At 41.3% G+C, this 24867-nt stretch overlaps 2 protein-coding genes across 5 annotated transcripts in view; one reads left to right on the top strand and one right to left on the bottom strand.

Annotated features, from left to right (window-relative positions):
* Nucleotides 1-8425, bottom strand: part of igfbp2a (insulin-like growth factor binding protein 2a) — a 37378-nt gene extending 28953 nt beyond the window's left edge. The window contains exon 1 of the mRNA XM_028011509.1: nt 8410-8425. The gene's annotated coding sequence lies outside the window, so the exon portion shown is untranslated. The remainder of the gene's footprint in view (nt 1-8409) is intronic.
* The window catches only part of stk11ip (serine/threonine kinase 11 interacting protein), a 33102-nt gene extending 8235 nt beyond the window's left edge, over nt 1-24867 (top strand). Inside the window, exons 18-26 of one of the 4 annotated variants that reach the window (XM_028011498.1) lie at nt 553-713; nt 782-1016; nt 8432-8541; nt 9106-9203; nt 11824-12023; nt 18697-18781; nt 19780-19862; nt 23423-23643; nt 23895-24867. In XM_028011498.1, the coding sequence (XP_027867299.1) occupies nt 553-713; nt 782-1016; nt 8432-8541; nt 9106-9203; nt 11824-12023; nt 18697-18781; nt 19780-19862; nt 23423-23643; nt 23895-24035 (1334 nt within the window). In that variant the 3' untranslated portion in view covers nt 24036-24867. Of the gene's footprint in view, nt 1-552; nt 714-781; nt 1017-8431; nt 8542-9105; nt 9204-11823; nt 12024-18696; nt 18782-19779; nt 19863-21749; nt 22874-23422; nt 23644-23894 lie in introns of those variants that run through there. The other 3 variants (XM_028011499.1, XM_028011500.1, XM_028011502.1) reach the window with 3 other exon arrangements.

A 24867-nucleotide genomic window follows, 5' to 3' on the forward strand; every position in this document is an offset into this window, starting at 1 on the left:
GACTCCATCTAAGAGACACGAGCTGGGGACTGTGGCCTTTTTTTGAAAGTTCTAAGACAGGAAAGTAGGTAAAGTGAGAGAGGGAAGACATGGAGCAAACTTCGCCAGACCAGGAATCAAACCTGCGACGGCCGTGTCGAGGACTAATGCCTCCTTATGAGGGCTGTGCTTAACCCCTGCGCCACCACAACACCTGCTACAGCTGTTTTTTTATGAGAAGCCTGGCTGAATTTCATATTTCTCTTACAAAAGCTGGATTCTTATTGTTGTATAATATTTTATTCAATCTCGTGGGCAAAAACACTGCAAACAAATCTACTGAACGGAACAATAATAACTAAGGGTGCACCTGTTGTAGTTTTCTGGGCCGTTCGCCGATTACCGATCTTTAAAAAGCCTGACCTGCCAATTGCGATTTTGGCTGATACCAATTTTTTTGTCTGAAATGTTGCTCAGTATACATTTCACTTCCACTTCTGAGTGGGGCGCTGCTGTTTTTTTTCCTTCGTGTTTGCCATGTCTCCAGCGGGTTGCTCTGCTGTGTGTGTGCAGGAGCGGTGTGCGTTTGTCCAGAGTGTGGTAGTGACCATGTGGTCCAGGTGGCCCATCAGGCGGCGCCCTGCAGCAGTACGCCCATCAGCGGCTCGCCGCGGCTCGGTCATGAACTACAGCCTCTGGATTTTTTCCCACAGAGTGGCGGCAGTGCGGAGCAGGTCCTCCTCTCTAACACGCTGCTCTCTTGTTCCAGTTCCTGCTCTGATCTCGCTTTTTGTTTCTGCAGCTTGATGAAGTGCAGCGGGTCGGCAGCAGCCTCCTCCTGCAGTCCGCCGCCCCCTCGCCGGAGCAGAGCTTCGTCACGGCCCAGGGTACCTCCTTTTTCATCGGCGACGCCCTGGACCGCACCGACAGCCAGGGAAAGGAGGAGCTGGCAGGAAGCTACCACTACTCCGTCAGCGGCGCTACGCCCCCGCAAGCCCGGCCTCCTGCCGAACCTGCTCCTCCATCCATCCCAAAGGGTTAGCAATGATTTCACCTTTTAATCCCTGTGCAGATAAGGAACGCTGCTTTATCCATTTCGCTTCAAAAATGAAATTCTTTTGCAGGAAGTTATGGTGCTTTTTTTCTTTTTCATCTGTTAAACATGGAATCACTTTGATGTTGGAGAAAACATCTGGAAACATCTGGAATCACGAGTTAGTATGTTGTAGCATTCCTTTCGTCTCTAATGGAACAAATTCTCTAAGGAATAATCTCTGCCTGATGAACAGACGGACCTGAAAAATAATATCTTTTTTTAATGTTTTACTTTCATATTTTTCCTTTAAATTCAGTAATTCCATAATCTTTCATTTTCATCATTGATTCCTATTAGTTTTAGATAATTTGTGTTTCTTCCACATTAAGTGTCTAAAGCTTTTCTCTTTATCCCGTCATTCTATATTCTTTTTCAAAACTCTCATAATTGACTTTTAAAATACAGTTTTATAAAATTCGAAACCCATTATTCACTTTCTGAACATCAGTTGAATAAGGATTATTCTGAAACATCCGTAATAACTTTAGTATATGTACTTATCAAAACTTCAGACATAAAAATTGGTGTCAGCAAGAGAACTGCAATAGGTGCAACTCTAATATTTTCTCAATGTCTTCTAAATATTAACTTTTTTGTTTTGTCCTTTCAGTTTAGGTGATACCTAATGTTGTTCCACAACATGAACTGATTCTGTAACATTTTTTCCCCAATATTAAGCAATTCCAGATACTCCTCAATCAATGACTCTGATTTTCTGATTCCAGAATATTTTTTTCCTGAAAATTCCGTGACTTCATATTTTCTTCAATATTAAATGATTCCATGTTTTTCTCAACAATATTTTTTTAATCATTTCATTTATTCATTTTTCTTACGTGATTACAGATTTTTTTTTTCCTTTTAACTTCAATTATTTTGTTCCCTAAACATTTCATGATTTCATATTCAGCTCTTCAGCATTACTATTTTTACAACTTTTATATTTGTTCTTAAGAAACAGCAGTATGATGGTTATTTAGGTGTTTGTTTGAGGATTTAGAGAACCAGAATGTCCAGCTGTAGTTCGGTTGTTTGTTTTATTGCGGCTCTCAGCGCTGTTAGAGCTGTTAAGGAAGCCGTGTAAGTTTTGCCAACTTTAATTATCCCAATAAAAAAAAAAAAAAGCAATTAAAGCTTCAAATTAAACTCGATAAAGACAAAGTGCCAAACTCCCGGAGCAGTCCGTCTTATCTCGCAAAACGAAAGGCAATTAGACTTCAGACAAAGAAGTGTCTCGACGAGCAAATGGCTTCCATCAGGAACGACACAGATGTAAAAATCCCCACATTTCTGAGGCTCGGAGAAACAAACTAAGCAGGTAATTGTTGCTTTGTGGATCAAATTCCTGCCAGGGGTTTTTATTGGGGGCGAGGGGTAAGCGCTGCTGTTCCTCCTGAACGCTGGAGGACAGGCTCCTACCTGCTCACCTCAGCTTTTTTTTTACGGATCCAAACGGCGCCGGCGGCAAGCGGGACCGCATAGGAATCCTCAGAGGGTTCCTCCGCGTCGGACTCCCTGCCATCTGTCTGCCATTTCTGGGATGAACCACATGGTAAATTCGCAACAAGACAGATTGGAGTCATTACTGAAAGTGATGGGGGGATGAAAGCCGAGGAGTCCTAATGATAGCTTCTTTACATTTTTTTTTTGTTTTTAATTTGTAGTGCTGTAGTACAGGCAGTACCGTATAATCTGTCCTTGTGAAGCCGCAGAGTCACTCTGAAGACGACTCATCCCGCAGCCTGAATGAACTGTTTTTTTGTGACTCAGAAAAGCCTGATTTGTTTCTTCTTTTTCATGCTCTTTATCGCACGCAGGTTTGCTCCTCCACCTTTAGAAGAACAGTCCTCTCCAGGTTCAAAGACCTTTAAAGTCTGACCTTTCTGTGCTGTTTGAATCAAAGACTGCTGGCTTATTTTATCCTCTGCGGGTCCCTGCCCTGTCATTTCTGATCAGCTGGAATCATTCATCACCGCTCGGATAACTTCTGTTGCCGATTTATATGCGTCTGGCTAATGCGGCGGTCTGCTGCAGTAAAATCTGGCTACAGTTTCACACACACACACACACACAAAAAATGAAATATGTAAGTAAGTGCTCTTAAACTGCTGCCACAAATCTCTGCCTCAACTATAAGTGGAAGATATCATTTGAGGGATTGAAGAAAAAGAGGCAAAAGTCTGCTCAGTCATTAGTCTTCTAGTTTATGTTTGGCAAAAAATACAGACCAGACAGCAGTTTTTAATAAAAATTCCAGGATTTCTTTTGTATTTTTGATGGAAATTGAAGATAATTATAAAACTATAAGCTCTATTTCTTTTGGCAAGAAGCAAGAATAATTCACCTTTATCATAGAAAACTAAAACTGTGCCTAGTTTGATATAGAAATAACACATTTTGACCAGTATCACTATGGAATTGGCTGTTATGAATCTGCGGGGTTTAAATGGTGTCAACACATTCTGTGCAGCTGGAACAGCTTCTTCTAAGATTTTCAACAAGATTTAGACTTAAGGGTGCACTGATCAAGTGGGCCCAATTTCCTTAATTTTTGGGAGATCAGTGATCAGCCGATACTTCCATGTGAAGCCGATCGTAGCTACCTCAGCTAAGGTTTAGAAATCAAAATGTCTTCTATTGCTCTGTTGTAGGAGAGCGCCCATATTTAGATCCATTCTTTCAGATGTTCATTTGCGAGGTTAGACAGAATTTAGTCTGCCTCTCTGAGCTGCTCTTTAGAACCACAGTGATGGCAGAACGTCAGAACTACAGACATGGTGGAACAACTGCTATAAACTCACTGCACCTCTGAATGGTGCTGTTTATGTTTTATCTTATATGCATATAATCTAGTGGTGGCAAAAGCAACAAAAATCTAGTGTGCTCTGGACTTAAGATGGAGTACATGCACACATATTCATGACATACTTTGATTAAACTAATTTATCTTTGGTGTGATTCCAGTACCGAAAAATTAACTTTATACCAGGTGAGTCTCTCTAACCTGAGAATGTGAACCTGTACTGGGCTGATTCTGTGCCTTCAAATCATTTTAACAATAATTCTGGAGAAGATTCATAACTTATAACTTATAACTCAGAAACAGGAACAGGTCTGAAAAGCAGACTGTGTGCTACACTCAAGAGAGTTTCATTTGATGCATCAAAGAGGGATGTCATCACTGCTGATGTCATTGTTACCAGTAGAACTGAACATTCTACTGATGCATTAACATCAAACATGTTTTGAGCGTCAGGCGAGTCTGGTTTATATTCAAAGTCTATGTGAAGCGTTGGATGCGCTAGATTTGTCAAACGCTCCAAACGGTTGAAATTGCGCCGCGCTAGAGGCTTGAAGCGCGATGCAACGGCCCTCGACGCGCCTCCACATGGACTTTGAATGCAAACCAGCTGCGCCTGACGCTCAAAACGCATTTGGTGTGAACGCACCATTATATGTCCAGTGTCACATTAGGTCAGTGCTTCTCAATTCCAGTCCTTAAACCCCCTGCTCTGCATGTTTTAGATGTGTCTCTGTTTCAGAACAGCTGTTCCAGAACAGCATGACCTCTTCTGCAGTCATCAAGTACTGCAGTAGCATGTTAATCACCCACAGATTCAATCCAGGTGTGTGGCAGAAGGGGAACACCTGAAACATGCAGGGCAGGGGGGCCTGAGGACCAGAATTGAGAAACACTGCATTAGTTCCATCATATTAGGACCAAAACCTGGTCCTAATATGATGGACTCATTGCTTTGGGTCAGGGGTAACATTTAGAGGTAAGATGCTAATTAAGTTTTAGTTAGGGTTAGGGTTAGGAATAGACTAATATTGTTTGGGGTTAGGGAAAATGTGTGGATTAGGCAAAATCGCAGCTACTAAAATGAAGGAAATCAATGCTAAGTTCTAATGTGGGTCGAAATAGTTTTGACAAACCTGTACAGCATTTTGTTTTCTAAATCATTATAAACAATGATGATATAATAGGGTGTTTTTCTGCCAATTGTGTAGCTGCAGTACACTAGTAGTCTAATGTGTTGAATGTGCTGAGACACATTCAACACATTAGAAACCAATCAGAATCAAAGGTTTGCCTTTTGGTTCTGATTGGTTGTTTCTGGATAGTAGCAGAGCTAGATGCATTTTCGCAGATTCTCTGTTTCATATTCTACTGTCAGACACTTTTAGATTCTCTAAATTGTCCTAAGGTGTGAATGTGTGTGCAAGGATAAGTGTGTTAGATGATGGATCTAACACACTAATTAATCAAGCAATTAATGCCGAGTGTTAGCAAAACCTAGGTTTGGATAGTGACCTAGGTTAGTGCCACCTGGGTGTGGGTCGGCGTAAAGGCCGAGCCGGGCATAGATTGGCCTTCACGCCAACGCCAACATGAAGCCCCTTCATGCAACCAGTGGAGGTTGGTCGCATGGACGTCTGTCTTTCCTCGGACCTCCATGTTTGTGTGGAGGTTTGGCTTTGCGTGGACTCCTCTGATTGCAACCTGGGTGTGGGTCGGTGCAAAGGCCGAGCCACGCTATGCATGGAGACCCCTGGTTGATTGGAGGTCTGTCTTTTGTTAGACCTCCCTGATAGATTGGAGGTCTGTCTTTCCTCATACCTCACTGATAGATTGGAGGTCTGTCTTTCCTCGTCCCTCCCTGGTTGATGGGAGGTCTGTATTTCGTTAGACCTCCCTGATAGATTGGAGGTCTGTCTTTCCTCATACCTCACTGATAGATTGGAGGTCTGTCTTTCCTCATACCTCCCTGATAGATTGGAGGTCTGTCTTTCCTCATACCTCCCTGATAGATTGGAGGTCTGTCTTTCCTCGTCCCTCCCTGGTTGATGGGAGGTCTGTCTTTCGTTAGACCTCCCTGATAGATTGGAGGTCTGTCTTTCCTCGTACCTCCCTGGTTGATGGGAGGTCTGTCTTTCGTTAGACCTCCCTGATTGATTGGAGGTCTGTCTTTCCGCGTACCTCACTGATTGATTGGAGGTCTGTCTTTCCTTGAACTCCTCTGGTCGTAGGGAGCCTTCTGTTTGCAGGGGGACCTCTGGTTGAGTGGAGACTCTAGGACGGTTGTTTTCCAGAGCAAGTTTTAACTTCACCTTCAGGTCTGCAACCTGACCCTGCAGAGATTTCACCGTTTCCTCCTGTGCTTTGAATTTGGAAGCTTGCTCTGTGTGACTTTTGAGCTGCTCCTCGTATTTAAGTCTCACTCTGTATTCTTCAACCATGACTTCTATCAGGCCTTTGTTGCGGGAGGCATATTTTTCAGCCTCCCTCTTGAAGTACTCCAGCTGTTGAAGGATGCTCTTGTCGGCTGTAACTTTGGAAGAGCAAGAAACATTTGACGCATCTTTAATCTCTGGCACGTTTCTTTCTTGTTCACGTTTGACTCGCAGGTGATGTTCTTTTACTACCATATTTTGCAGTTTTTGAATCTCCTCCTGATGTGATTTGACTTCAGCCTGATATGCAATCCTTCGGTCTCTTTCCTCATGGAGATCCAAAATCTTACTCTGCAACTCTTTTTTAAGATAGTCTACCTGCTTTGTGAGCTCGATGACGTGTTGGCTTGTTTCTCCCACAACTTCCACTGAGGGGGTGATCTCGAAGCCAGCAGAGGGAGTTGTTTCCTGCTTGACTTCCAATGATGTTGGACTCTCAAAGTTGCCAGAAGGACCTGATTCCCCCTGAATCTCTGCTGATTCATCTTCCGGCTCAACGGGGCTGTCGCTGTCATCTTCAAAAGAAATGACTGCGTCGAAGTCGACTTGGATGTTGAGGTCCATCATGTCGACCCATGAAAGCTCAGCTGGAAAAGCTTCATGTTCACAAACAATCTGTTGTTGCTTCATGTCGATGTTCTGGTAAATTCTTGCTTCTCTGAAAGGCGTGTAATATCTGGAACCGATATCCCGCTTGTCTCAATTAATTTCGAACGTGCTCTGAAGAGTGATCTGTCGTGATAGAACTGTGGAACAGGTCTGAGAAAACGCTGTCTGCGAGCTATATTCAAGAGAGAGACTCCTTTGTGGTATCATAGAGTGACGTCATAACCGCTGATGTCATTGATACCATTGGAACTGAACATTCTATCAACCTTATCCCTGGGAGGCTTACTGGGGAAACGATTAAGGGTGTTACTTCTGTCGCCCACCAGAAGTAGAAGTATTTCATTGTAATTTGGAGGGTTTTTGGCTAATCTATATTCATGATAGAAGTTGCATCTCTGTTTTCAGTTATTGTACAATATTTAGTAAACTTGTTTATGGACACCGTCTGCTATCAGAGAGCTATTCAGTACAGAGGATTGTAATTATGAGCTTAATCACGGGGAGTAACAGTGACACTGCGTTAGGTTTTGTAACAGAATTTCAAAATAAAAGCCTAAATATTCCTCTCAGGGTAGTGCTAACTAATATTAGCCTTTACTATCTTTTTTTCTCTCAGGTTATTGCACTGCCCTGCTGCGCAAGACAGTAAATTAACATTAGCACAAACCTTTGCATTTCACTGCCCCCATTAGCATTAGCCTTTTCCCTAAAAGAAGCTTTTAGCTATTTTTCTTATTTATTAGCCATGCTTAGTACACTGAATGGAGTGATGCTCCACATGCTACTGACAGCATTTTGGCTAATGTTAGCAGTTTGGCTCATTTTAACTTGTACACTAATTTCAACATACTGAAAGTCCATGTTACTCAACATGTTTGTCAATCTCCACATGCTATTGAGTACATTGTAGCTTACTTTAGCATTGATGCTAATTTGTAGCATCAGAACGCCCACGAAGTGTGCACACTTTGGCAGGCCTCGTTTAAATTTCTTCAGAAATTTTCTAATTACTTTTATTATTATTTATTATTAAATTTATTATACTCAGTCCTGTACAGTCGCATTTTAGGCAGTGATTCCTTGGGACAAACTTTTCTGTCTTGGTTTCACTTTACAGTTGACTTTTCCTAACTCTATTGCTGATTTTGCCTGATTACCACAGTATAGGTCAATACTATACACACAAGTATAGGTTCGCTTGGAAATAAGATAGGATAACAAATAAGTCTTAAGAAAGCACACAGGGCTTCAGTAGATGTTAAACTTTAGACTGCACAGATGTAAAACGTCATTCAACTGAAACTTAAAAAAAAAAAAAAAGTAAATTAATGTTCTGAAATGTAGCTGGAAAATTTAATTCAGGGTAAGCCAAGAGGTGCGAAGTGGAAAAATGATCTGATTAGCAGATTAGCTGAAGTGTGCCCACTACTGATGAGTCTAATTTGTGTTTATTGGGAATAAATAAAAATTAAACATGATCAGATATTTACTTATCTCCTGTCGTGTCTGCAGATGACTTGGATCTGTTGTCCGAGGACTACGAGTCTGTGGACCATCGGCTGAAGCTTTTCTTGGATGTGGAGGTCTTTGAAGAGGAAGAGGAGCTTCACTCTTTCCTCAAGGTCTGTGGGAGAACACACAGATGGGGGATGGTTTCCTCTTTGAAAAGACGTTTTTATGAAAAAGAAGAGCCGTATGACATTGTCTCAAAGATTTTTAAACCCTCGCCACAGAAACCAAACTACTTCCAGACATCTGAAGCAGAAATATGGCATCTCTGACTTTGAAAAGTCCTATTAATTATCTCTCAAATAGCTCAAAGGTTCAGTTATAAAGCCTGGTGGCAATTTCCTAAAGTTCAGCTGCGGTTTGTTCTGCCAGTCAGACAGCCTCTTTAAAGCGACGAGGAACAAATCAGCAGATCTGGCCTCTGACAGCGACTGCGGTTTGTGTTATTTGGGGGGGAAACGGATGAAATTGTTTTTTACACCCCCACTGAGAAAGTGGTGTCATCCAAAAATACAGATGTTAATAATTTAGTGTTGAAATTATGGCTCAATGAGCCTTATAATGATGCTATCAGTAAAACAATATTCACCCAAGAAAACAGCTGTCATTTATTGCCTTTTTTTTCCCTCAAATATCCAATAGCATCATGTTCCTCTTTCATTTCTTTGGATCCACAGATGTCGGCTGTAAAATATGGAGAACCGGGGGAGGTTCCCTCGCTGTTGGTTGTTTCCAACCAGCGGTTATACTTTCTGGAAATGACATCAGACATGCAGTAAGTAAAGCAAAGTTTCTGCTTTGTTCTTTTTAAAACATGAAATGATTAGCTCTGTTATTCAAAATATTCACCCCACTGGGGATTTTTATGCTCGTTCTGCTGATTCAAATTTCTATGTTTTGGAGATTTATGTTCTGTACAAAAATATTCCAAACTTTGTGCCTAAAAAAATCAGGAGAAACTAGTAATAACTTCTCGCTGGTATGAACCATACCTTAAAACCAAAAGAACTGCAGAAACGAAAGAATCTGTTGGTGGCACGGAAGCATATTTAAAAAAACCAAAAACAAATGCAGGCCAAAGATTTTGAAAGACATTTGCATTTCAGATAAAAACAGCCATAAGAAACACTGAAAACACCCGCACAGAAAAGCACGGTGGTGGCGTCATGCGGTGGACATTTAGGGGATCGTCATGTGAAAACTTGAAGATTGTTCCGGATTAAAGGAATGATGTCAAATATGGAAAATGTTCAAACAAACTGGGGAAAAAAAGTGATCCTCAGCAAAAGAACTCTGGAAATAAGGTCAATATAGAGCTTTGTGAATCAGGTCAAACCTTTCATTAGGAATGAAACATACTCTTCAACGGCACACCTCATATTTATGGGTTTTAGGAACCACGACCACCCACCACTAGCTAAAATCCATGAATATGCTTAGAACTGCCTATTTTAATAGTTCAAGCACCAATACACACAGGAGAAACCATCTTAGTGCTACCACAGAAGCTAACGTTTACAATTTTTCTCATCTCTGCTCTTGACGGTACAGCCAGTCATGCTTGAGGAAATTGAGAGGCACTCCTAGATTGGCTGTTTTGCTAATGCCAGCCAATTTCAAGTAGCGTTTCAAGTAGCACCTTTCAAATATCATAAATGTGATCTATGCAAAAACACAAGTAGGCGAAACTCAACCATGAATTGGCAGGGTCCACTGTATTTGTATTCATACTTTCTAAACATACAAATACATTTTCACAAAGCCCCAAAGCCTATGCTGGCTAGCTGTTCTTTCATTAGATTGCTTTTATGTCTTTGATTTTCAGACTTTTCTCACAAAATAAAGCTATTTGACAACAACAAGAACCATCTACTAATCAGACATGCTCTGCCCTTTTGCCACTTGGATGGCAAATTCTCCCATTTGCCGTCCAAATTCTTGTAGTCACAGCTTCAGTCACTGCAAACATACACCAAATAAAACGGTCTCTGTCAACAAAAATGAACTTTCTGACCTTTAGAATATCAGTTTATAGTTTAAGATATTGCAAGAGACATTCAGTGGAATAATGAGAAATATTATTCCACTTAATATTTCTGTAACAGTAAGAGTACTGGAGGCATTAGGGGCTCTTGAGGCAAAAGCTAAACAATTCTCCCATTTTACTTTGACTAAAAGCAAAAACTATTTACATTTTTGCTATTGGTTGAAAAAAAAGCAGGTTATACACACAACAATGGTACGAATTAAAGTCGCATATTTTTTAGCTCTGTTGCAAAGGTTGTCAAACTTTCGATATGCCCACTAATATTTGGGTAAATATTTGATTTGTAAATTGCAGAGAAAACACTTTTTTTTTTTGTAGCCATTAGCAAAGTTGAAGTTTATTAATTTACGTTTTTCATTTCTAACTTTTTGTGGAACGTAACTCCAACTTGTTTGTGGATTTATTGATAGAACATATCAGTATCAGGAAAAAAAAAAATTGTAGGTCGCAAATCTGAAATGTTGAGGAACGATGGAACCCAACATGCTATTGGCTGTTTTTTTGCAAACCAGTCCAGGAACATCATTTATTTCCCTTGGCGCTGTTTGGCTGACCCACCAAGAGCAGGCATAAGGAAAACTGAATGATCTGCAATAGCGCTACAATTTTTCAATGTGGTGTTTCAATGGATGTTAAGGTATATTTGTTGTTTGAACTGTTGTACTTATGGGTGCACTGATAAATTCGCCAATCGATGAATTGGCTCAACTTCCTTAATATTGAGAAATCGGCGATCGGTTGATTCTTACATGAGAAGCAGATCTTATCTACTTCTGCAAATGTCTGAAAATGAGCAAATAAGTTTTGGCCAAAATCAAAATGGGCAAGCTGGGTTTTCCAAATATTGGCAATCAGCCACAAAAGTGCAATCGGTGCACCCCTAATGAAAAGAAGCACATTTTTTACAGGCGGTCTCATATATTTACAGTTTGTCGCTAACCTGAACGCCTGCGAGAATAAGGGGTCCACGTTTAGAGATGATTTTGTCTCATAAAGACAAAATCTATTCAAAAATGACCAATCTTTCAAAAGGGGGCGCCACACTGCAGTTTACTTCCCACCCTCCATTCAGGATGAACACAGCACAGTCTGGCCAGGTTTCTGGGCCACATCTTGAAAACACATTGATCTCAAAACTGACTCTCCCTCTCCTGTCTTTTCTTTTCTTCTGCATCATAACAATAAGAAATGAATCCCTCAGATTTAAACACTCGATCTGATGCCTTTTCAGGATTTTCTCAGAATTAGCCTCCCTTGTTCTTTAACAACAAATTCACACCTTAAAGTGTCGGATATTACATAAGGCTTTTTAACCGGCTCGTCGGTTTGTTTCTTGCCCTTTCTGAAGCGTGGTGTTTCCTCCCAGCAGAGGTCCGCTCACCGATTGGCTGCAGAAGAAGGACAGCTACCCAATCATGGAGCTCAGCTACCTGGAGGTGGGCCTGGGCTCCCAGAGCATCCACATGGAGTTTGCAGATGGAGGCGTGGCCTATACTCTCCTCGTCAGGGACAGCGTGCGCTGCAAGCGTTTCTTTGGTCTCCTAACAGGTAAAACCAAATGCTAATTCCAGAACCTGTGTTCTGGTTAGGAGGGAATGCTGCCGTCAGCTGTTAGAACAGCTTGTTCCCGCTGCAGGAACCCCACCTGCTCCGACGGCAGACTGCCGCTGCAACACATTTCCTTCATGACGCAGACTTCTGCCCCCGACCCCTCGGCAGCAGTGGCATCACTCAGACTGAGCACATCCTGCCCAGACTGGATTGTCTGGAGAGGGAGGAAAACGTTTTATTAGACAGTAGCGGGGAAGGGCTCGGACTTGGAATGCCTGTGGAAATATGGAAAATTAATGTGAAGGTTGGGAACAAAACAGGAAATCGCTGGAATGTATGGAAAAGTCATCTGATTGTTTCTGAACGAAGCAAACATGGAAAACACAAATATACCGTGGTTTTCCAAAGTGTTCTTTGCTCACTTTAGAACTTTTTTCACCTTAAATGTAAATAAAAAAATAAAAACTAAAATTCCGTCCAAGAATGGAAAACATTTCTAAGAAGAAATTTGTCACCAAATGTAAAACTTGTGTCAAAAATAGGAGTCAGTAAACCTAAGTTGAGTTGCACAGGTTAGAAAACTATAATGTCCTGTATAATATTGATGCAATATTATACAGTATTTTTACCAACTTGATTGCTTTCCTTGATAAGTTGCTGTATAGAGTACAAAAAGTTGCAGACTCTTTAATAATTATGATTACATTACTCTGAAATGTAATATACCAAAGATGCAAAAAATGGAGAAAACCAGTTAATTAAATTTAGAGAAATCAACATTTTTTGGCAACCTCTTTTTACATCCAGATGAAAAATGTATTTAAATTAAACCTTTTTTAATGAAACACTATTCGAAAAACTGAATGTTAATCTTTTTATATAAATACCCTGAAAAGTGATTGAATTCCAGGTAAACATCAAACAGTCACTTTATTAGGCTCTTTAAGCCGTTTTAAGTATTGATAAATATGAGGGTGTTGAAATATATTCCTCACCAGAAATGAAATAGTTAGAGGAACATTGTAAAACGTCTTAATTTTTATTGTTCATTTCTATTATTAATCAATGTTGGACATACTTCTCCTAATCAGCTAATCTGTTATTTTGCGCTAATTTCTCACTTAGCACTTTAGCTGTGTAAATGTTTAGCGCACTTGGCTGTTTTATAATCTTTTGGTTGAATGAAGGTCAACATCTGCATTGTAGCTTTGCCTAATGAATTCCTCGAGTAGTTAGTCGTTTGTGTTCCGGCTCTTATTTTGAAGTGGGTGAAGACGATTTACACAGCAGTTCAGTTTCCTCTAAAGGATCACTTCCTGAAGCGCAACAACAAACCTGAACCCTGTTGAAGGCAACATACTATGTTGTAGCCACGATGAATCACTGACACATGGTGGACATCGACGTGGTTGTATTTTCCACTTTAGCATTACCTTCTACTAAATACCGTGTTGGTATCGCGGTTTAGTGTTTGCACAACTAATGTTTATGATTAGTACTTTTGGATAAGTGCAACTTTTCAGTTTGCGGCTCCCACCGCTCACATTAATGTTGTTTGTATTTTTCACTCGATTCTATATCAGGCTATAACTCCGAAATAGCACCGACCGTAGCTTTTTAAAACCAGCTGATGCTATCAGTTGCTGGCCTTTAAAACATTTTCTGTGCAGGGGTCTGTCTGTCTGTCTGTTTGAAAGCTTTTTAATATGCTGCCTCTCTGCCCCAGCAGAGACCAGCAGTCTCTGTCACTGAGGCTGATTACTAGCAGGCTGAACGTGATGAGTGTCACTGAGGAGGTAGAGCGTGGCCTAAATGAAGGTAACATTAAGTCTGCAAGCCTATCCAGTTTTGCTTCCCACTTCCAACAAAACTAGCTTTTCTTTTCTTCCCCTCCCTCTTTGTGTAAGCTCCCTCTCTGCTGTGAGAGTCTAAATCCATAAACAGCTCATTTAGTTTCTTGTATTTCATTGTGGCTGAAAATGCTTCCAGATTGCCTTCAACAAGACCGCAGAGGCTCTTGTTGAATTCTTGGTTTAAAAAAAAAAAAAAAAATTCCTAAGAGATTCACAAAAAAAATCAGATGTTTCCGGTTCAAGCGTCAGCTATATGTTGGTTTCTGAGATAGCCGAGTTGTCGTTACGGCGACGACTCTCTGTTCTGTCAGCCAAACGGACCCGAAATACAGCTGGTGAAAGATTTCGCCAGAGGAAGCACAGAAAACGCTTAACCAAAACAAGTCCCCTGTCCCGTTGCCTAAATCAGCGGGCAAAAGTTTGAAACCACAACTGGAATGACGGTGGACTCGCTGGCTAGAGAGGACGGAAAGGATGTGGTCGCAACCAGGACGGCTTTCTGGAGCTGGCTGCTCTGACGCAGCTTCAGCTGAAACCTGAGCGATAACACGTGGCACATGGGAGCTGCTGCCCAGAGAGCGGCTCATTACCGTTTATTTTTCTCTCGTTTGGGACAGTTTATTGCTTTTCAGTCGAGTTTGTCTTCAGAGATTTGATGGATTCGTCCCATCAGAAACGGGCTTTCGGAGGCCAGCTGACGTACAGAGTGGCGGTGTGATGTTTGCTTTCGTGTGAAAACCATCAGGGGTGTTGGTGTTGATGCTGGAGGCAGCGAGGGAGTCTGCAGCATGACGCTCGCCAGACTCCCATCCAGACTCCAGTTGTTGCCAGCTTGCTTCTAAACACTTTGTCCGCCTGTCGCCTTTGCTTATGCGTGATCCCAGTCTTGGATGGCACCTCGCTAACTGTCTGCCTGAACATGTTATTTAATCCTCTCGTCAGTCCATCATGTCTCGCTGCGTCATGTCAACAGTGTGGGAGACTCTTCAAGTTTAATTATTTTGGTAAAAAACTTTACTTTATTGATATAGTTTGTGTTTTATTTTTTTATTTAGCTAACCACAGCTGGTTCAGGGTGAAAACTTACTATGGAGCATCTGTTTCTGGGGCCCATCACACTTTTTTTTCTTTTTTGGGCATTTTATTGTAATCCATAGGGAGGCCCAGAAAACAATCTTTGGGAATCACTGTCCTAGTCTTTGATGTAGGGTTAAACATCTTACTAGATGAGTTTTTTAGGGGGAGGTTCATTCTTAGATGACAGATTTATTACTGCGTCTGTAAAAACAGCTACCAGATAATGTCGTGAGGTAGGAGACTGATAGTAATCAGCCTCAGTGACCATTTCTGGTTGGTTTCTATTTCTTTAAAAACCCACAAATGATTATATCTAGCCTGTCCACTGCCTTCCCTGTGAAATTCCTCTTGAAAAAAAGTTATCTGTTCCAGCACAGTCTGGTCTTTCTCCCATTGACTCGGATTGTCTCCCATTAATTTTGGCCTGGCCAATCACTGAACAGAAAGAGAAGTTGTGAATGATGACGTTGGTTTTCTGCGCTGTTTTAGAATTGTAGTCGCCTTAGTTTTAGCAAAGACTGTGGAGGAAATGAAGTCCCCGTTTGCTACGCTTCCAAATATTGAATTTACATTTTCAGCTGCCTCGTTTGGATCAGCTCTCCTTTCTTCTGTCCTTTTTTTCATTTTTACAATCATAAAAATGTAAGAGTACATACACTATACACTATAATAGACCATAAAAACACATGTAAATATGTGATACAAAATAGAACATATAGCATCTATGCTACATTATGCTAAAATATAATATGATATAATAGTACAGTATGATATAGTATTACACAACACAACATAATTATGCAACATATTATTGTGGTACAATACAATACAGTAAGATAAATTATACTAATATACAAAAGTATCACGATTCTGTGATTCAGTATGTGTATACTACAATACCTTTCAGTATAATACAGTTGATAAGTGTTGTACAGTATAATACAGTATCATGTTGTATGATACATTATGACAGCATGATCAATATACTGTTTATTATACAGTATGTTGCAATGTTATACAATATCATTCCAAACAATATGATGCAAAGTGATACTGTATGGTACACATGACATAATTAAATACTATACAAAATGTTATGGTTTGACAAAACAGTATTATATTACTGTTTTACAATATAAAACAGTAATATTAAAAAATAGAAACATATTTTGAAGAAAGGCCCCTATTTGGAATTCGAATAGGTGCCTTCATAAGGAAAGCCTCAACTAAAATAGCATTTTGCAGAAACCCAAATAGCTTATTCAGCAAGGAAAGCATATTTATTTGAATGTATGAATAATTTCCATCTTTGACATTCTGATGAATATTCTTATGACTTGTATATCTAATCTCCTTCCTGGACTTTAAAACCACAATTCTGGTGGTTCTTCTTTCTGCATTTGTTGCAGCACAGAACAAACAGCGGTACAGTCCTATTGGTTCTCTTCTAGTGCAGTAACATTTATTGTGCTGTTATTCGTATTTCACAGTACAAATGCTGTAGTGTACTGTTCAGTTTAAAAAAAAAAAGATTAAAACTTCCATTAGGATTTTATTCATTTGGTTCAGTCTTTGGCCTTTTTTTAAAACTACATGTTAACTCTTTTTTTAAAAATAAAAAACAGCTGTTGCTAGCTTGAGAAGCTTACACTGAGAACAATTTTTGAAACAGTTCACACATGTTCATTATTACTCAAACACTTGTTTGCGTTTTCCTTCCTTTTGGTAAACCAAGCATTATCAGAATCACTTGTAGCCTTAATTTAAAGATCCAAGCCAATAAAAGAGTCAATGTCCTGGGAATGAACTCTGCCTTCCTTAACCACATTATGAGTATACAAGCATATATATATATATATATATGTTTAAATGTCCTTTTCTACTACAAAAATTATTCTTTCCTTCTGATCGTCGTCAGAAGATTAAAGCAGACCAAACTTTGCCACCGTCCCACTCCCCGTCGCTCCTCCTTCATGTCCCTATACGTTCCTTTTAAAATCTCATCCATTCAGCCGCTCTGCTGGAGATACCTCCTCCACCCTGTATTGTTGTCACCCTTAATCTCACACCGACATTTGACGCCTGCTCGGCGTGACCCAGCGGATCCTATTCACCGCCGCATTTTTTTTTCCCACCCACGGACTCAATGGAGCTGAAACCCTACACCTGCAACTGGAGTTGGCTTTCTTGTTGGAGTTACAATAGCAGAAGGTCTGTCAGTCGGGAGTCCCGCTTCTGTCTGCGGGCTCCCTCCGCCCCGTGAATGATGGGGTATGATGTTCCTTGATCTGCTTTCACACTCTGGTTTAGTTTTCTTGGCTTGTTCCCTTTTGCCGGGTTGGTGAATGTAAACAGCGCTGAAATGTCTCACCTTAACCCGAATGTCTCGTGAAAGTTAATAGACGGGTGTGTGTGACATCTCTTGTTTGAGCTGCTCACTTTTCTGGCAAATCCATGAACCTTTAGATGTTTTCCAAAAGGAATGTGGGGCATTTTCTTTAAATGTCCTGTGGTTATTTAATAAATCTTTTGGTTTCTAGATGCGTCCTCGGAGATCTCATACTTCAGGCCTTCCATTCTTTGGTTTTGGAATTGTTTTGGAATATTTGGTTGAGTGATGAATGCTCCATTGAGGACACAAAAGCACACACTCCGCTTTTCCACAATATTTAGAGAAGAATGTAAGTTTGATTTAGGGCTGCAGTTCATTACAGAGGATGGAAAATGAAATGATATCCAGATAGTGGCTGATCGCACAACAACAAACCCGATTGGCTTCAGCAGGCTACCAAATCCGGACATCTGAGTTCACGCAGCCGAATGAGTTGGAAAGGAAAATCTGGGATTTCTTTGGAATTCTGGACAGAAAACGATGTCACAGAAATGCAAATATACATGTCTGCACATCTCTGAGACAGAACTTTGTTATGTCACGATAGCGAGACGTACTGTATGTTCGAGTGTATGACTGTCGCTTTGTTTTTCTCAAAACGTCAAATCCTCAGAACCAAAGCCGTGTTGTTCTTGAAGCACAATATGCAAACAGTAAAGGAAGAGATTTAAAGGAATAGACGGCCTAAAAAACATTATGATGAAACATATTTTGATTAATAGAGAAGGTTGGTTGGTTGGTTGGTTGGTTGGTTGGTTGGTTGGTTGGTTGGTTGGTTGGTTGGTTGGGATGAATGGGTGGTCTGTGTAGGCATTGGTAGATCGGGTGTTGCACTTAAATTAAGATTAATTTAAGTGTATCTAAACAGGAGGTGTTACAGATACAAGTTCATAAGTTGCTCTGTGGGAGAAAGTTCTGAATATGAATCTTGGTGTGGGGTCAGACCAAGGTTCTAACTCTAACCCTTAAGTGGACTTAGCATGTTGTCGTTCTCTCTGGGTACTCCTATATCTTCCCATAGTCCAACAGGAAATGGCGGCTAGTCTGGGCAGAGAACTTCTTGACAGCTACTGGTCCTGTCAAGACACCAGGAGTCTAACACTCCATAAATCTGTCCTCTGAAGAAAGCCATTGTGGCAACAAGTGAAATATGAAGTCTGGCTCGTGGATTTCCATAAGCCAAGTCACTGTCATGATGCTTTTCTTCAATAGGACAAGAAGACGTCCCAGGACAGGACCAGGAGGAATGTCTTCAACGTTCCATGAACTGGTTAAAATAGTTAAGGTCTGAAGAAAAGTCTGGATTTTTTTCAGGACCATAACAACTTTCTCTCGTTCTTTCCTCCAGGAATGGTCCGTGAGATGGCCCACAAATCTGAGAGCAGGCTGCAGTCCATCTCCACCACCAGGCTGTCCGCCCAGCACCACCTCTGGTATGCGTTTGCCAGCGCCGCCTGCCCCGCCGCCGTCTCTTGACTCTTATTTGTGTCAACGCTGAAAGATGTGGTGTGAACAGTGTTGCGCACATTTGTATGCGGTCAAGCCATGAAGGTTAAGGGGAGAAGTTCCAAAGCTGCGCATTTCTGACACATCTTTACTTGATTACAATCAGCTTTTCTCAGACTTCATTTGGTAAAACAGGCTCACTAAATTAGCTGGTAAACCACATCTTAATTGGTAACATGTGCCTCCCCTTGCAAATTGTGCAGCATTTGCTTCCCCCCCCCTCCGAGTAGTTTGTAATTGCCACCAATATTTTTTTTTTACACCTTTTAATTGTGGGTTTGTTTTTTCCCTCTGTAGCTTTTTTTGCCGTTCCTGTTTTTCCGAGATGGGGGCGGGGGGAGGATTTTTAATCATAAAAGTATGATTTCAGGGAAGAAAAGTTCAACATCTCGTGACAATCGAAGGTTTTATTCCTGCTGACAGATTGCGTATACTCACAAAGCAGGCTTGACGGAAAGGTATTTCATTTGATTTGAACAGCCCCCTGACCTCTCTAGAGTTTCTGACAGATGAATTCCAGCCCCGCGTCCCGAGGAGCCCGTTGGAGCGTCCGCGTACAAACACACAACGGATGCCGGACATTTTTTCAGCGTCTCATCTGGTTTTAGCTCCTCGGCTCAATCGTCAAAAGGCGAAAAAACAAAAATAAAAAATAAGCCCAACCCAAGCGGCTCCTTCATGTGTTCCCGAGGCAGCAAAGCACAGTCTGAAAACACACTTCCCAGTGTTTGCGCAACACACGTCCCGTCAGCCGTTATTATGTCAATTATATCCCCTCTGTTCTGCAGTTAATGCGGAATTCATGCCGCACCGCTTTGGTGCCGACATCTTTCTGACGTAGCAGCACCTGCCAGCTCCTCATCTTAGAACAGGAATCTGTGGGACGTGTCTGAATATTTATGATGCACTTCTTTTGATCTGTCAGGCCGCTGGTGTGCGAAGACATCCAGGCAGATGTGGAGGACGGACAGCTGCAGTTCTTCTACATCCTGGCTTTTGTCCGCCGAGGTGACTTCTCTCCCCTCCTCCCCCCTCAAACCTTTAACGATCTTCAGACAAAGCGCTCTGGCTCTGCCAGATATCTCCTCTGTTATCACTCAGAAAAATCTGCTTTCATCAGTGGCTTTTTTTTTTTTTACTTTTTCTGTTTCTGAGGCCCATTTGCAAGATGTTGGTTTGTTATGGGAACAGCGAGATTTCAGGACGCACGTCAAGTGCATCGACATGCAAGGTTTGCCTCTGGGTAAACCCCGTTGAATTAACTGCAGACGAGTACACAGTTCTGGCCAGTAGGTTTACCCTCAACCATCACAGGCATACATATATGCATTTTGGGCTCTTAGTGATTTATTTGAACTGTTCTTTTTCCATGTTGCAACAATTATATGACATAAAACTGTGACATTTATTGCTGATTTCCTCCAATGGAGGCAAAATTTAATGTACAGGCTTACAGTGAAGTCACAAACCATGACGACATGTTAAAGCTTGTGTGTTTTTTCATACTTTTATATTTAGCATCCATTTAAATAGTACTATACTTCATAGAGCTTCAAATGACAAAGTATAAAAACTGAAAAACATGTGGATGGATGGATGGATGGATGGATGGATGGATGGATGGATGGATGGATGGATGGAATGGATGGATGGATGGATGGATGGATGGATGGAATGGATGGAAGATTTGTTGGATGCAAGATGGATGAATGGATGGAAGATTTGCTGGATGCAGGATGGATGGATGGATGGAAGATTTGTTGGATGCAGGATGGATGGATGGTTGGTTGAAATGGATGGAAGATTTGTTGGATGCCGGATGGATGAATGGATGGTTGGTTGGTTGGTTGGAATGGATGGAAGATTTGTTGGATGCAGGATGGATGAATGGATGGTTGGTTGGTTGGTTGGAATGGATGGAAGATTTATTGGATGCAGGATGGATGAATGGATGGAAGATTTGTTGGATGCAGGATGGATGGATGGATGGATGGAAGATTTGTTGGATGCAGGATGGATGGATGGATGGAAGATTTGTTGGATGCAGGATGGATGGTTGGTTGGTTGGTTGGTTGGTTGGAATGGATGGAAGATTTGTTGGATGCAGGATGGATGGATGGATGGAAGATTTGTTGGATGCAGGATGGATGAATGGATGGAAGATTTGTTGGATGCAGGATGGATGAATGGATGGAAGATTTGTTGGATGCAGGACGGATGAATGGATGGTTGGTTGGAATGGATGGAAGATTTGTTGGATGCAGGATGGATGAATGGATGGTTGGTTGGAATGGATGGAAGATTTGTTGGATGCAGGATGGATGAATGGATGGAAGATTTGTTGGATGCAGGATGGATGAATGGATGGTTGGTTGGAATGGATGGAAGATTTGTTGGATGCAGGATGGATGAATGGATGGAAGATTTGTTGGATGCAGGATGGATGAATGGATGGTTGGTTGGAATGGATGGAAGATTTGTTGGATGCAGGATGGATGAATGGATGGAAGATTTGTTGGATGCAGGATGGATGAATGGATGGAAGATTTGTTGGATGCAGGATGGATGAATGGATGGAAGATTTGTTGGATGCAGGATGGATGAATGGATGGAAGATTTGTTGGATGCAGGATGGATGAATGGATGGAAGATTTGTTGGATGCAGGATGGATGAATGGATGGAAGATTTGTTGGATGCAGGATGGATGAATGGATGGAAGATTTGTTGGATGCAGGATGGATGAATGGATGGTTGGTTGGTAGAATAATAGATGAATGGTTTTGTTGGATGGTTGGATGGATAATGTGTGGGTGTGATGGATCCATCCAACCATCCAGCTACCCACCAACACACCCCTCTCATCCCTCCATCATTCCTTCTCTCCCTCCTTCCAGTCTCCAGTTTTCCCAGGTTCCATATTTAAATCCTGCCCACTGCAGAAATTCCTACCATAAACTCAGAGTGAACTTTTCTATTTCGTGTTTTGAACTCGGCTTCAAACCTCATTAGAACTCTGGAAACCTGGGAGTGGAAACGTGTGGAACGTTGTCATGAAAAATGTGTGGGAACCCAAAGGAACACAGAGGAAAAAAGACCAGCTGGATGGACGCTGCGGTGATCCTTCGTAATCCTGAAATTGACTCAATAAAGAGGCTCACGAACAAAGAAAGGATACATTATTTTATTTCCCTCCGACTTATTGCAGACGGAGCCAAAAAATATGGAAAACAGGAGGTGATTTGTGGCCAGCCGCTGACGTGAGCCGCCTGTCAGCGAGCCCCGCTGACCTTTGCCAATAAATGAGGCAGAAATATACCGTTTAGACTCAGCGGCTTGACAGATGACTGTATTTGCATGCATGTGGTTAGGGACCAAATGTGTCGGGGCTGCAGGGTGCACGGCAGCCCGGCGCACTCTGCCTGTCCAAGGAATTTCAGCTGGCTCCTGAACACATCCCGACCTGCCTCTTAGCCCCGCCTCTTCCCAGCTCTGACATGCAACGCTAAAGCTACGAGAGGAAGCTCTTAACGTCATTTGACCCGTAACTGTTACTTCTAAGAGGTTCAGGTATTCAAACGTACAATTTCTTTTGCGTCTTGACGCTCAAAATATGACAGCAAGCGGAAGGGTGGTTGGGTTTTACAGTAAGATTAATAACTCAAACCGAAGGGAAACACTTTTAGATTTACACATTTACTTTAATAAATATGCACGACTAGATGCTCTAATTTCTACTTAAGAGTAAAACACAATTTATTAGAATTGAAAATTGTAAATTCTCATATTTTTCCATTGGTATTTGGCCAAGAAACCCCCAATAGTCAATTTTACACATTCTTTATTTATTAGCTATAAAGATTCGCAATTTTCCCTTTCCTACAGCTCAAATACTGAAAAATCTCATTTCCTTTCTCTGTTAAATGCAGCAAATGCTAAATCTCACACTAACGTAGATCTGTAAGTTCATCCGTGGACTTTAATGCACTTTAAGGTTAAAGAAAAATCTGATTGTTAGTAATATCTGTTTGAAAGTCTTTTAACTTTCTGCTGGATTTAAAACGTAATAAAACCTGACTATGTGAATTCTTCATGACGTACCGATGAAATATTGAATCTGGAAGGTCTATGCACTTTTGTTCAGTTGTTTAATTGATATTCAGAAAAGAAAAAAAGAATTCTTTAGATAATTTTTAGGTAATAGAATATGTCTATTTCTTTTTTTTGTATTCTTGACTTTATTGAGACGTCAAAAATCCAAAAATAGAAATCGCTTCACAACCTTATTTGACTTTGATATGTTTTGTAGCATCTAGTGCAAAATTCTGTAAGCACATTTTTTTCTATTTCACACGAAGACTAATAGTAAAATAAGTCATTTAAAAAAAAAATCTATTTTTAATAATCAGTTAAAAACAACTGAACAAAAGGTACAGGAATGGAAAATCTTTGCTTAACGCTATTCAGACTTGACAAAAAAAAACAAAAAAACATTCATGCTGGGTACCACCATAAATGTACCATTACATTGAAGCGTCACTCCTACTCTGTTTAAAACTGTTTTCCGTAGAGGAGCTGTGGCTGCCTCAGACTGTGCTGGCCACCAGAGAAACCCTCTACCTGCTGGACGAAGATCACCAATGGAGGAAAAGCGTCTCGGCGGCGCCCGAGCACAGCCGAGCGCGCAGCGGGAGCGTCGCCGTCCTGGAAACGCTTCCGATCAGCTGCGTGAGCTCGGTTCTGCTGTGGGCCTCGGACCCGCTCAGGATGGACTTCAAGCTTTACGACGAGGTTAGTCCGTCCTGGGAAGACGGCGGCCGGCCGCTCGGACTCTTCCGCTTCAGCGGAGAGAAACGATGAAGAGCAAGGTCGACTGAGGTTGCAGGAGCATCCTCGCTTTAACTCTCAATTCTTTCTCTCTTTTTTTTTTTTTTTTTTTTTTTTTTTGGGTCGTCTTTCCGATTCCGTTGGTAATTTTCTTGAGTTCTGGATGTTCTGAAAGCTCAAAAGTCTGTGTTGTGTTCTCACGTGTTTTTCTGCAGACTGTGAAACAGGAGAAGACGTGGTGCGTGCGCACGGAGAGCGCCGAGCTCCTCCAGGGTCTGCTGTCCTGGGTCAGGGCGCAGTGGGAGGCCATGTTCGGAGTCAAGCTGCACACGAGTCTGCGAGACGAGCCGTCGTAATGGGTCCAAACAAACAAAACGACAAAAGCCGGAGTTTTAGGCTTTAGTCCTGTGCCGGGTTATCGAGCGAGTCTGCATCTTTTTGTTTTCTCTGCACTCAAGTTTTTGCTCCCATCATGCTTGTTGCTTCAAGCCAAGAGCTGGGAAATGATTGCACTCATTCATGTGGTACACAAGCCTGTAAAAAAAAGAAAAGAAAAGAAGAAAAAAAAAGCTCTGCTTGCATAATTTTTCCTCCAGGAAAAAAAAACAAAACAAACAACATCCCCAGTGGATTTTTCTACAGCTGAAATGAAGTGTGCCTTGTTTTCTTTGTGAAGATGAGACGTCCTCGTTCGGCGATGCACCTAAATGCACGTCGTGTTTTCTGGATCGCCTGTAAGCGCTTCGCCAATGTAGGGCAGGTTCCTCCGACTGGGAGGAATGGCAGCAAGGCTTTAACACGAGGAACGGCTGAGGCTCTCATCAAGGGAAACCTTTGACCCCAGTTAGGGTCTTATAGTTGGTCTAAGCATAAATGGTCTTGTGTACTGTTTAAAATGTAATCCACAGGTGTGAATTAAGAGTTTATATAAAATAGATCGTCAGGAAGAATCTAACTTAATTTATGTTGTCGATGCAGAATTCCCACTTTTATTTTTGTATAAATGTATCATCAATGTGTTTACTTGGATATAAAAAAAAAAAAAGAAGAAGAAAAAGTCGTCTTTGTTTCTGTCGTCGCATGGCCTTGAACAATTCTGCCGACTTCCTGTTGCAAATTTACAAAACAGACGCGTTTTATTCATTGATGATCCTGCTGATGATGGCGAGATTGGAAAAAAGGAGAAAA

The sequence above is a fragment of the Xiphophorus couchianus genome, chromosome 24, assembly GCF_001444195.1.
Source record: "Xiphophorus couchianus chromosome 24, X_couchianus-1.0, whole genome shotgun sequence".
NCBI lineage: Eukaryota > Metazoa > Chordata > Actinopteri > Cyprinodontiformes > Poeciliidae > Xiphophorus > Xiphophorus couchianus.